We start from the raw sequence: 14,159 nt of genomic DNA, 5'->3' as shown, positions 1-14,159 counted from the left end.
AAATCAGGCACTCATCAAACAGGAAGCAGTCAAATATTTCTACAATATTCTTTCAGCAGAGTCAGTAGGAAAGGAAAATTTCACATTCGAGGAAAACCGCGGATAAGGAAATTCGTGGAAAGAATCTTGAAGAGGGTTTTTTTTTTCCAAAACCAAGGCTGAATATATTCAATTTAGGAATGAGTTATACAACACACCCACACTTCAGGCCTGCTCGGAAAAAAAGGACCCGAAGACCAAGCCTATCATATTACTTATAAAAAGCCCCGCCTACCGACCAAGCCCACGAGAGTGGGCCTACCTAAAATCACCCAACCCAACCTTATCCAGGAATAAAAGACCCCTAACCTCTGAGGGAGGTCACCAGATGAGGAAGAGAAGAAAGAACCTTGGGTTTCCAAGCCTCTATAGGCCATCCTATCCACTGGCCTGTTACCTTCCTAGATAATATGAGAAATGGACACGTCGGCCCTCATGCGTAACCTATGAATCCTCTGTAACTAGTATTTCCAATGTGATTTCAGCTAGGAAGGGCCATTCAAAATCGACACCACCAACATGGAGTCCGACTTGATCTCAATATGGTTGAACCCCAAATCTACGCAGAGGCACAAACCATGGTAAACAGCCCAAAGCTTGGCCATGGAGTTCGACCCAACCCTGTAACCTAAGGAGAAAGCAAATATGAAGGAGCCAGTGTCCCCTCTACAAATACCACCACCCCCGGACATGCCTGAATTGCCTAAAGCGAAGCCATCCCTGTTGAGTTTAATCCAACTCGACCGCGATCTTCTCCACTTCACAACCTCCAAAGGAGGACCAGACGGGCTGCACGAGGTAATGCCCAGATCTACGAGCAAACCGAGATTCGGCAAGGAGGGCCAAGAGGGAGAATTGGAGCCACAATGTATTGAGGCAAACCACCACTTCACGCAGGCGATAACTATTGACGAACAAGGCGAGATACCCTCAAATCCAGCCGCATTTTTGGCACACCAGGTTTCCCAAAGAATGAAACATGGGGTCAGCCCCTGTAAGGCTGCAAACCACCTACTGATGGAGGAGGAGAGCCATCAAAGATGTAGCCTGGAGGAAACGGTCTAGCGGCCAACATGGAGATGCCGAACGAGGCCCTAAAGAAGCTCTAAAATTTAGTCGCAAGTGCTCCTCTGATAAATAGGTGGTCTAACGATTCACAGTTAGGACGGGAGGATCTGATGCCCTCACAGCAGATGCAAGCTGAACCCCTTTGGATTGGACACAAGAGTCCACCGAAATGGCCTAACGCAACAGTCTCCACATGAACAGGGAAAGTTTCAGAGGCATTTTAATGTGCCATACCCACTTCATCCACCCTTTCCGTTGACTGCTCTGCCTACACCTATCCCAAGCCGACTTAACTGAAAAGGAGCTCGATGGTTCAAACGGCCAAAAGTAGTCTGCATCTTCCTCAGAAACATAGAAACCTCCCTGAAACAGGAAATGGATGATATCCTAGGGCAAATAAGAGAAGACGGACGAAGGAGAGAGGGAGCCATCATGCCGATGAAGTCACAAATCCTCATGGATTGCAAGGATGGAGGGATGGGACTCTCCAGGAGGGAATCAAGCCTGCCCAACCCAGTCCAGTTGGTAGACCAAAGATTAGCGCCACCTTGCCCGACGTGGAATTGGATCAGACCGTCTAGCAGCGGCAGAAGAGCCCTGATGCTCTTCCAAAGTGGGGAAGCAGGAACAGAGATCCTTCCAGTGGTGTCAGGGAGGAGATCTTGGGTGTATTTAGATAGCATAAAAGAGGCCCAAAGACTAGGATGCTTACTGAAACGGACAGCCCACGCTATCTTGAGTCGAAGAGCTTGCATAACCTCTTTCAATTTCCTGATACCCAGACCACATTCACACTTAGGGATGGTGATAGCTTTCCAATTCGTCTAATGGAGCTTGCTCTTACCGTCCGTCTAGCCCCAAAAGAAGGAGGCGAAATGCTTCTCCAGATCCCCGATTACTAACGTAGGAAGTTGGGCGGCAGCTATGAAGTGAACTGGAATGCTCTCGAGAATGTGCTGGACCAAGACAGCCCCACCAGCCTGCGAGAGGACTCTCGCCTTCTAACCAGCAACATGCGTAACCACCTTGTCAATCAGGGGCTGAAGATTGGGCACGAGGTAGACCTGGTGACCCCCAACAGGCTCTCAATAGCTCTGATTCTGGACTGTGGGAGTTTACTGGAGCAGAGGAAGGAACTCTTCTGGAGATTCGCCCTCTGGCTTGAAGCATCCTAATAGGCCTGAAGAAGCCCCTTGATAGCGTTCAATGAGGCAACACTTTCATTCAAGAAAAGTAGCGTGTCATCTGCGTATAACAGATAAGAGATTAGGGGACAACCCCTACTCAACTTAAAAGGCTTACAGGATCTGCGCTCCACCAAGACTTTGATCCCGCGGTTGAGAATTTCAGTAGCGATGATAAACAGGCTAGGCGAGAGGGGGTCACCTTGCCTCAACCCTCTAGAGGACTTGAAGAAACCAACAGCCTCTCTGTTAACAAGGATAGAGAACCAACAATTTGTCCAACATTTTTCTACCAACCGTATCCAAGCAGAGCTAAAACCAAAGCCTTCCAGCACTAACTTTAGAAAATCCTAATTAACCCGGTCGTATGCTTTTTCCCTGTCTAGCTTCAACACGAGATTTCCACCATGGACCTTTCTGCTAATTTCTCTGAAAGTTTCCTAGGCCAAGGCGATGTTTGCTGCAATGTTTCGGCCTTGGATGAAGGCTCCTTGCTCAGGGAAAATCAGGGAAGGAAGCAACGGGGCCAGCTTGGCCGAAATGATTTTCGTAAAGATCTTATACATACAGTTACACAAACTGATGGGCCGAAAGTCGGACAACCTCTTAAGAACCGGGCATTTCTGGATAAGGCAGATCAGAGACGTGGTGAAGGCCCGGGGAAAGTCCCCGCCCTCAAATAAGTGAATTGCCGTTTGGAGGAGGTCCTGCCTGATGATATCCCAGCTGCCCACGAAGAAGGCCCTTGAGAAACTGTCAAGACTGACAGCACCGTCAATGGGGAGGGAGAGGATTGCCTGGTGGACTTCTTGCTGAGAAGGGGGGTGCATCAGATGGTCATTGTCCGAGGGGGAGATGATTCGAGGGAGGACTGAGAGGAGGGGCTGCAAAAGAGGAGTGGGTGGATGGACGTCTTCTTTGAACAGATCGTGGAAGTGTTTGACCACTTCTGATTTAATCTCTGTAGGCTCAACCACAGTCACACCAAAACCTAGCTCAATAGACTTGATTTCTGTTTTCCTCTGCTTAATTTTACTGAGGTGTGAAAGAACCTGGTGTTCTTATCACCCTCAACCAACTAGTTAATTCTGGACTTCTGCTTCCAGAATATTTTAGCCATAAGTTCAACCTTAAATAGGTTCCACTGCACCGCTACAGACTCCTGCTGGGCATGCAAGGACTGCTCGCCGTCACCTGAGGCCTACTGAAGCTTGGAATCTGCCTCTTCAAGATCACGTTCGGCCTACTGCACCTGCCTGAAAACGTCCCCAAACACCTATTTATTCCATAGTTTCAGCAAAGATTTCACCTACCTAAGCTTCAGCCGGACGTTCAGCAGCGGGGAAGGAGAGGCGACGCCCTCCTAAGCAGCTCTAACGACCTATAGAAAAGACTCATGATGCATCTACATTCTTTGAAATCTAAACGGCCTGGCAACACACCTACTATGCTGGTTGAGGAAGTGGAGAAGGAGAGGCGTGTGGTTAGAGGAAGCACGAGGAAGGTGCTCAACATGGAAGCTCGGGAAGGAGCTCAGCCAGTCAGCATTTAGAAGGACTTTGTCCAATCTAGCCCATACATATGCAGTACCTGATTGGTTTTTACACCAAGTGGTTGTCAGAGAAGCCCGCATTAATCAGCCTGATAGAGTGAATGGCCTCTGCAAACTCATCAGCGCTAGCTTGGTTGAAGGCCCTGCCACTTCACCTTTTCGAGGCTTCAATCACCGCATTGAAGTCTCCACACATGGCCCACGGGCCTGTCAATGATCTGGACAGGGTTGTCATATCCTCCCAAAGACCTCTTCTTAAATACCTGTTGCATTTGGCATAGACTATCGACACTTGGAAAGGGGCCTGAAAGTTTGGCGAAGAGAATGAGAGAGACAACATTTGGTTAGAGGTAGACAAAAAGGACAACTGAATGGGGCTATTGAAAAATACCCAAAATTTTTGTACGAATTTTTCCAAGATGTTGCAGGTAGCCTAATTTCAGGCCAGTCACCACTCTTTTACCTTCTCTAAGCATTGGTTCCAGGATAACTATAAACAGTGGGTTGTGTTTGGAAGATAGCCTTTTAAGAGGAGATGGTTGGTCTATTACCAACACCCCAGGCGTTCCAAATGAGGAAACTACCCATCAATCACACACCCTATAACACCCCATGCCTTTGGTATGTGGGTGTTACCTCTTAAACCCACGGTGGTGAAAACTGAAACCCATTAAATAGGCTACTTGGACTTAACACGTTCAGGATGGGACTTCCAAAGCGGCATTGAGGCCATCCATCACGATGCCTAGAGGCTTACATGGACCCTACATCTGCCAAGAGGGTAAGCTTAACAAATCACTCCAAGTTAAAGATACCGTAGGTCACCAATACTAACACTATACACTACTGTCAACCTTCGATGATTAATAAATGGGCAACCAGACACCTGAAACCTCTCAAGACCCCCTTTCAAACCGTCAAAACAAAATCTCAAACCTTTCCAACCTTGGATTGTGATGTATGGGACAAATAAGGCCCCGAAGTGCGAGAAATGGCCCACCTAGATCTCACCATTGACCCAAAGTGGGCCAGGACCCCCAAGTGGGGCCCCCAAAGTGTTTGGACGGAATAGATTTGAGGTAACCATCGCGGTGGGCCCCATATGCGGCTCACGTGCACCATGGTCTGTCACGCACGATGTGCACCGGACCAGTGCATGCTATCAAATGGCTGTTGACCGAGCATTTCATGAAAAATGGAGGAATTCCCCTCGCCGTTTTCAAATTTGAAACTGTTGGACTACAAGTCCCAAAGTGGGCCACCCTGGCCACTTTCTAGATGATCCAAACCATCCACTTTGCTTAAGGATTTGGGCCCATGCATAGAAATGGGGGAGTTGGGTTTAAACCGTCCGTTTCTTTCATGTGTGGCTAGGATCTAAGATGAGGGACCATCAGGTAGCTTGAGAGGCAAGCTAACATCCCTTTATCCATGAGATTTCAACCACCCATGAGCCAGCTAAGGGAGGGTCTCCTCACCTGGGTTCCCAGCGCAGGAACTTCCTGCGAAAGGCTTTCGCAGGAAATCCGCGTCCCATGATTGTGGTCGTTCCCTGGGGCCACGTGTCATGATCCCAACCCATCCTTGAGGGTGGTACGAAATGAGAAGCTCAGCTATCTCATCTCATGAGAAAGAGAAGAGAAAACGGATCATCTCATGAGATGGACCAGGCTGCATTTGTGGCCCTAAAAGTGGGCCCCACACTGATCAAGGTACATATCTGATCCACTCAAATGGATCCGATCATGTCGGAATATAAAGAATCACGATCTGCCATTAATGGCTCCATCATCTTCCCTGATAACCCATCGGGACCCGATCACGAGATGGGTCCCACCAGCCTTAAAGAAATGCTTTCCTGAGAGATCAAAGCCCTGGAAACCCATCACTAGGGTCGGATTGACCTCATGCACAGCCAATTGCTGATCACAGCCATTGCTAAAGGAGATCTTTCTCCCAACTGTTGATGATCCTCCCCTCCAAGCTATAAATAGACCATCCTATTACTTTAGGATTTCACGCCAAAAAGAGTAGAAAAGGAAAAGAGAGTGATAGGGATAGAAAGAGAGAAAGAAAAGGAGAGAGAGAGAGAGAGAGAGAGAGAGAGAGAGAGAGAGAGTGGAGGTGTGGACCTCTTGCAAATCAGCCAGGTAACGACCTCTTTTCTTTCTTTTCTTTTCTCCAAACAGTGAGGCTTGAAACCATGCTAAAAGCTAGGCCCGAAATCATGCCAAATCTAGACCGTTTTGGGCCACTGTGTGGACCAAAACCAGCATCCAGATAGGGCTGAAATCAGGCCTGCATCTAGCAGTGTAAGCAGCTTGACCCCGACAATCTCGGAGTCATGGAAACGCCAAAAATGAGCCCACAACTAGGCCATATTGTAGCTTGAAAATAGCTGGAAAAATAACCTGATATCAGCAGGTTTTTCAGCTTGAAAAATGACCTGTTAGCACCCGATTTTTAGCTTGAAAGTAGCTGGAAATACAACCCGACATTAGCTGATTTTGCAGCCTGAAGACAGCTGAGAAATGTACAAGAGTGCAGTTGAAAATGGCTGAAACTTCTCCCCAAAGCCAGCTGATTTTTCAACTCTAGAAAATAGCCGAGAAATCATCTTGGAAGCAGCTGAAAATCAACTTGAAAATGGCCATCATTTGCAACATGGTAGCAGCTGGAGATCAGCTTGAAAATGGCTGTCATTGCTAGCTTGAAAAATAGCTGAAAAATGCACCTGAAAGTGCCGATTTTCAGCTTAAAGACAGCTAAAAATGCAGCCTACTAGCAGCTGATTTTTCAGCTTAAAGACAGCTGAAAAAGCAATCTAATAGCAGCAGATTTTTTGGCTAAAAAACAGCTGAAAATGTAGCCAGATAATGGTTGATTTTTTAGTTGAAAATAGTTGTAACTACAAACGTGAAACCAGCTGATTTTCAATTTGAGAATAGCTGGAAATGCAGCTTCAAAAATAGATGAATATCAGCTAGAAAGCGGCGGTAATTTGTAACTTTGAAACCAACTAGAAATCAGTTGAAAAGAGCAAAAATAACAGCCCGAGAATGATTGAACTTACCCCCCAAATAGGGCCTCAAACGGCTGACTATTGAGTTGTATGATGGGCTTAAAAATAGCATGTAGTAGGGCCGAAAGCTGGGCTCAAAATAGCTTCCAGATGGGCCATTAATGAGGGCCACAATCTGGGCTGAAACTGGCCCAGAACCGCACCATGAAAACAGGTGGGCCACCCCATGTAAACAAGTGGGCCACACCATGCAAACTTAGTGGGCCGCATAGTGGGCCTCACCATGAGATATAGTGGGCTGCACAGTGGGCCTCACCATAAATATATATTGGGCCTCAACACAATGAGCTACCCGACCCATCTTGGGCTTGAATTGGGGCCAACGGCCGGGTCCAAAATAGGCCCAGTTAGCCCTTAGTTAGTAATATGTTTGGGCCCAAAAATTGGGCCACCTGTTATGACAAAAGTCTGTAAGCCTGGTCACCTTAAGGCAGGCCCAAATAACCTAACCTATGGGCCCTTTTAGATCCCACAAAACCTTCAATATGGTAGTAGATGAAAACATTAGGGACTTTTGTCTAATGTAAATTGGTCCTCTAGGAAGCTCCTCGCGTGACTTTGGGCTACTAACTACGCACAGGGATTTGAATCAAGAAAGAGACTACGACCCATAGGTGATGATTTTCTTCCCCTTGAGCTTTCCATCTCTAAAGTGGATTAAGGATAATTTTTCTTGGCAGTTGCAAATGATATCCTAGGAGTGGATGATCATTCAACTTGCTTGCTTAAATACATGCCTTATAATTGTACTTAGCCATTGGTTGACTATTGAACAGATATTTTGAAAATGATTAAATCTCTAACCTTTTTGATCACCGATCATGGATCTAATCCTTTGATTAGTATACCATTATCACATGTTTTAAAAATTCATTAAATTACATGATTGTCTTATCTAAAAGTACGTCCTAGATTCATCGAAGCATTTAATTAGTCTTGTTAGAACTATATGTTTAGAACTAAATCATGTTTATATCTTTATGTATCATATGACTATATTGGTTGCAAGTCACATAATGATTGAAACCTCTCTATAAAAACTCCTATTAAAAGAGAGTCCGAACTTAGGGTGTAACGAAACGGATGTGATGAATAGACGCCCAACATGGAGGTTATAATTAGTGGCGATTGAATTATGAGGCTCACAACCTATGGAGTGTTTCCACTTACCTGACTGTGGAGTGAACCACACCATGTTTATACTCACCGTTGTTTACTCGCATTGATCCATACATACCATCTTACTTTAGTCACTGTATTTAATGATTTCTACATTTCATTCCTAGTCAACATACAGTGGTAGTTCCCTAATATTGAGAATTGATTGGCCACATGTTGATGAGTTTTATATACACCCTAAGGCGGTGGCCTCATGAGCAGGGGATGGTAGTATGGGACCATACCCGAGCTGTCGGCCTACGCTGGTGTTAAGCCCCCGTAGTGACCTTAAGCTTACTTAAATTGGTTAATTGTAACTGGACTAATAATGGTTGACTAATCATGCATAGATGGCACAGACCAGCGTCTATCACTATTGTATGTGATGTACGTATTTTGTCCGACTGGTTGAGCATTCCCAGGTTGATGATTGCATGGGTGACGAGCCCAATGTCCACACGGATGAGCATTCCCAGGGCGATGATTGCATTCACGTATCTATGCGTACTACAAGACTGCATTTACTATGTTTCGTTTGCCTATATTTTTTATGCTATTCCTTGTCTTAAGCGGCGGTGTGTAATCTTGAGGGGAGATCACACTGAGCTGGCCACTCATTCATCATTGTTCAACCATACAGAGGATGCAGATACAGGTACTGACGAACGTGCGGTGGACCCGGAATCAGCCACAGTCGAAGAGGAATTTTACAACGAGGAGTCGCATTAGGAAGCGACTGCATATTATGGCTTGAATCGATAGATTAGTTGTGGTGGTTTATTTTTGAACAATTACATTTTAGAATTTTGTATATGGGCCCTAGTTGAGTGGCCCAAGATATTTACTTTGAGATGGGTTGCTTCTATACTACGCTTGCTTCTACTAATCACGTTTTGATTTGATTACCTATTGATCACCAATTAACACCAGATTTTCAGGAAACGAGTTGAATACTTGGGTCTTGAAAACCGGGGCATTATACACCCTGAAATCACGACCTTGTTGTTAATTCTATGAAGCCTTTGTCCCTAATTTTCTCCCGAAGAAATCTCTACCTTAATTCCACTAACCGGAGGACGCCCTCTCTTCCTTAAAACCTTTATAACCGGCTTGCCTTACTGCTCTTTGAGAAGGTTTGGTGGGGGTGAGGCTGGAGCAGCAGCAACAGATTGGGTTTGAGGCTGGATGATTGGGGTCTCAATGATGGTGGGCTAGAATAGGACCATCTGCTTGGACGAGTCAGGATGCACTGTTGAAGCAGATGTGTTGTTACCTCCCTTATCAACCCCATCAGAAACTTCTGTACGGAAGAAAGGGGAGAGGTCAACTTCAAGGCTGACTTCTTGGACATCTCTTGCCATACCTAGAGAGCTTGAGGTCACAAGGGACTGGGGTTCCAGGGGGCTGGAGAAAGGAGAGTTCCAAGGGGATGCACCATCCCTATCTTCGTTACATTCTGACCACCTCGTAGAGGAGCAGCCAACCGACTTTTCTCTAGGCCTAGGCCTAACTGAAGGCGCCCACTCCGAAGTGTTGCGACCTCTGATGCTGCCCTTGAAAGGGGAGGCCTGGAGGGTCGATGTAAATTAGGACACCACCTCTATCCCTGTACCCTATAGATGAGGATGCCATTGGGCAGCAGATGGAGGCCCCTTAATGTATAAATCAGAAGATTGGTGCTGTAAAACAAAGTCGCCTCACCTCACTGAATGAGGACCATATTCACATTTTGAAATTATGTATACTCTAAGTAAATTTGGTTTTTTACATTAAAATCATCAATCAAGGATCTTAGGTTGGGTCTATAAGTTTCACACATCACAAAAATTAAAATTTTTATATGTTGCATCTCTCGACATGACCAAAGGAAAGTTTTAAATTTAGACTTGATAGACACGAACACTTGGGGGTTATCCAATCGAGAACTTAGTTTGTTTCTGTCTTCATGAAAGCATCTTGCCATCCATTCCTTTGCGCTTTCATTTACTCCTTGGATGTGACTGAATGAATTCTGATCAAGGAGCGACTGATCGGTGAGCATGGCTCTTTTTCTGCATGAACGGGGAAGACTTCATCCAAAATAACAAGCTTCAAAGCTTTCTGAAGATCGGCACCCGGTCGGAGAATCACTTTGATCCGCGCATACACCTGGAAAATCCCATATCTGTTACTCGTGTCTATCTGGACTACCTTCTCAAAGAAATTCTCAAGGTCAACGATTACCGATTCCATCCACGCATGGGCAGAAATGCTGAATAAGCGGATCCAAACCCCCTTCTCACCTCTCGCTGTGTTTGGTGACCATCAATTGAGGGCTTCTAGCCCCATCGACTTAAGCAGAGCGGAATCATCCATGAATTCCAGTAGGTTGTCCCTGGACTTCAACACAATGAGGAATAAGAATTGGGAGAGTCTAGCCACGTCTATGGCTGAAGATGCAAACTGGGAAGCCCTGATTGCTCCAATAAGATGGAGAATCGAGGTCGAGGGTTTGAGGCGACACCCACTAGGCTAAGCTGTAAGTCTTTGAGTTTCATTCTAACAGTTGCCTCATCAGCAATTGAGGTATATGACTGTTCTGTTGCTCTGAACCCGTCATCAATGGAACCTCCCTTAGGAAGAGTAGCAGCCGGGCCCCTGTTAGCGACCACTTGGGCAAAAGATTAAGCATCTACCCTGCGTGACTCTCTTGCTGGAAGCATCCCTTTCTCCATAACCATAATGCATGAGTCTATCTTTTGTATAGCCTTTGTGAGTTCTTGTATCATTTTCATATAAGAATCGGATAAACCCAAAGTCCCTCGGTTTTTAGAGTCCGGAAAACAGGGAATGAACACATCAAGAACCTTGCGGTACCTATTGAAGATCGTCACGAGCTCCTCGTGGGAGCGATCAAAGGGAAGATTTTCGACAAAAATGCTATACTTGATGTCCTAATCAAGCAGGAAGCAATCAAATATTTCTACAATATACTTTCGGCAGAGCCAGTAGATCCAGGCGGGGAATTTCTGGACAGCATCCCTCCCCTTGTTTAGGACGTTGATAACGCTGCCCTGTTGCAAGCCCCTTTAGTTGAAGAGGTTAGAGCTGCTGTGAACTCTATGCCCTTTGACGACACTCTAGGCCTAGATAGATTCTCGGCTACATTCTTCTCAACCTGCTGGGAGATCGTTGGTCACGACCTTCACCAAGCTGTGTTATCTATCTTCAACGAAAGAAGCATGCCGAGAGCATACACCACATCCCTCATTGGTCTTATTTTTAAGACCCCATCCCCATCTAAATTCTCCGACCTCCGCCCCATCAGTCTCTATAATTGTGTTTATAAATTTTTTGCCAAGATTCTTGCTGACAGATTAGGTAAGTTTCTTCCCAACATTATTTCTGCTGAACCGGGAGCCTTTGTAAGAGGCCAATCCATCTCATAAGGCATAGCTCTCGCCCAGGAAGTATTCAGGGACATCGGTAATAAGGTCAGAGGTGAAAATGTGGTCCTCAAGCTAGATTTGGAGAAAGCATATGATCGAGTGGAGTGGAGTTTCCTTACAGGGGTGTTGAGAAAATTTGGATTCTGTGAGCAATGTATTCAACTCGTTGAGAAATGCTGGTCTAATTGCTGGTTCTCGATTTTGATTAACGGAGAAAGCCACGGTTTCTTCAAGTCGTCTCGTGATTTACGTCAAGTGGACTCGATTTCTCCTAGCCTCTTCATCCTCCTGGCTGAAGCCCTAAGCCGAAGTTTTAGGAGGCTGGTCGGGAGAGGCTTCTGCAAGCCCTTTCAAATGAGACGAGATTGCCCCCTCATCTCCCACCTTTTATACGCGGATGATATAGTTCTTTTCTTGAATGGTTGGATTAGTTCTCTTAAGATTGTCAATAACTTCTTGAAAGACTTTAAAGCAAGGACAATCCAGAAGATTAACATGCACAAAAACAAACTCATTTGTCCCTGCCAGCATGCCATATATCTCATCTAGTAGAATGGCAAGAACTCTCAGAATCCAAGCGTCTAATGCCCCGCTGATCTACCTTGGAGTTCCATAGTTTACAGGGCGCTCCAAGTCAGCCTATTTTCAGTTTCTTTTGGGGAAAATCCAGCAACGTATACAAGGTTGGGCTGCCAAATATCTTTCCCAAGCTAGCAGGCTCACTCTGGTCAACCACGTCCTCTCGAGCATCGCGATCCACATGCTAGCTGCTGCTGATGTCCCAGCTTCATTGTTGCATGATTTAGAGAGAGTTAGTCCAGATGATGTTCGTAAGAAACTGCATTGGGTGTCTTGGAATCGACTGTCCATATGCCAAAGCTTGAAGGGGGCCTTGGTTGTAAGAAGATCAAAGAGGTGTTTATGAGTCTCAAACTGAAGCTTGCCTGGGCGGTTAGGTCCAGCGGCCCTGAAAATTTATGGGATAACCTGATCAGATTCAAGTACGCCACCCACCTGAGGCCCACTCCCCTGGCTCACGCCCCGCCTGCCCCCTCTCCTTTCTGGAAGAAGATTCGGTCCCTTCTTCCTATCATTGACAACAACTCCAGGTGGCTCATTGGTCGGGGAGAGTCCAACTTTTGGATGCGAGATTGGTCGGGGCTAGGTCCTTTAAAGGAGATTATCATGGGGACTATTCTGCTAGAATATTTGGAGCTCAAAGTGCATGACATTTTAGGGTCGGAGGGTATCAAGACTCCCAACCCAATCCAGGGCCTATTGTCAGTGCAATTGTGGAATCACATTAACTCCGAAGGTTTCTGTTTATCGGAAGGGGCCGATAGGTGCATGTGGACTACGTCGTCATCTAGAAAGTTTGAAGTTAAGACGGCCTGGGACTTAAGTAGGACTGGTTCCAACGGGAATTCTTGGGCCAAATGGTATGACACTCGAAGTTACCCTCAAAAATCTCACTGTTTGTTTGGAGGGCCCTTCATGAGGCGATTCCTGTGGATGCTCGAGTCCAGGGTAAAGGGATTTTCTTGGCATCCCGCTACGACCGCTGCCTCCCCTATTCAATTCTCCAGCCCGCTGAGGAAACGGTGGACCACCTCCTAGCTTTTAGGGCCTTGCCATGGAGGTTTGGTCCTTCTTTGCTGCTCACTTTAACATCCCCATTCAGCCTAATCAGTCCATGACTACAAGAGCGCTCCATTGGTGGAGAACGACTGGTTCTTCTAACGCGTCCCTCTCTCTTCGTGGTCTCCTCCCATGCCTCATAATTTGGGAAATATGGCTTGCTAGGAATAGCTCTAGGTTTGACAATAGGCCAGTTTGTGGGGCTCGCACTATCAGCCAGGTCACCCGTCTGTTGTAAATTATCGGTCCTTCTCTCTCGAACCAACTCCTATCACCAAAACATGCAACAACAGCTTGGTATTAGGCGCATTCCCATATTTTCCAGCAAACCTAAGGTTGTTAAATGGTCCAGGGCAGATGCAGGCTGGATTAAAATCAATATAGATGGTTCGGTTAGGGGTAACCCGGGCCAATCAGGTGGAGGTGGGATATGCAGAGACAGTAACGAGGATTTCACTTTCGCATTTGCCTCGAATTATGGAATCGGAACTAATTTTATGGCTGAAACCACCTCACTTGTCGAAGGGCTGGACATGGCTATATCGATGGGCTTCTCATACATTGACATGGCTAGTGACTCTAGGTGCTTGGTGGACCTTTTGAACAACTATGATACCCCTGGTTGGGCATATTGGTATCTGTGGGCTAAAATATCTCACCTCAAGAAGTGGGCCTCCCTTAGGATCTCCTTCATGCCGAGGGAGGCAAATGGAGTGGTGGATGGCCTTGCCAAGTTTGGCAGCAGTACCCCAAGCCGGACCGAGTTTCAATCTGTAGCTAATCTTCCACCACTTGCCAAGGGCTCTTACTTTCTTGATAAGGTGGGACTAGGAGCAACTCGATTGGGTCGATGTAATTAGTTGTTTTTTTCCCCTTCTTTATAAGTATTTGGGTGTTCGCTTGATAGGATAGGTGAGGCCTTCACTCCTTTTTGTGAGGCCCACTCGAATCTCTTGTAATTTCCTCATATGGATATATAAAATACGTTTTATATGTTATCCATAAATTTT

At 46.0% G+C, this 14,159-nt stretch overlaps 1 protein-coding gene across 1 annotated transcript; it reads right to left on the bottom strand.

Annotated features, from left to right (window-relative positions):
• Positions 1–2,278: 2,278 nt before the first annotated feature.
• On the bottom strand, positions 2,279–9,444 carry LOC131225070 (uncharacterized). Its single transcript, XM_058220495.1, has 4 exons — positions 9,357–9,444; positions 2,895–3,252; positions 2,410–2,537; positions 2,279–2,352 (listed from the first exon to the last, which is right to left on the bottom strand). The coding sequence occupies exons 1-4, from the start codon at positions 9,442–9,444 to the stop codon at positions 2,279–2,281; spliced, it is 648 nt and encodes a 215-aa protein (XP_058076478.1).
• Positions 9,445–14,159: the final 4,715 nt, after the last annotated feature.

This window comes from Magnolia sinica, chromosome 2 (assembly GCF_029962835.1).
Source record: "Magnolia sinica isolate HGM2019 chromosome 2, MsV1, whole genome shotgun sequence".
Classification (NCBI taxonomy): Eukaryota; Viridiplantae; Streptophyta; class Magnoliopsida; order Magnoliales; family Magnoliaceae; genus Magnolia; species Magnolia sinica.
Note: the sequence above shows the minus strand (reverse complement) of the source record. Positions and strands in the feature narration are given on the sequence as shown.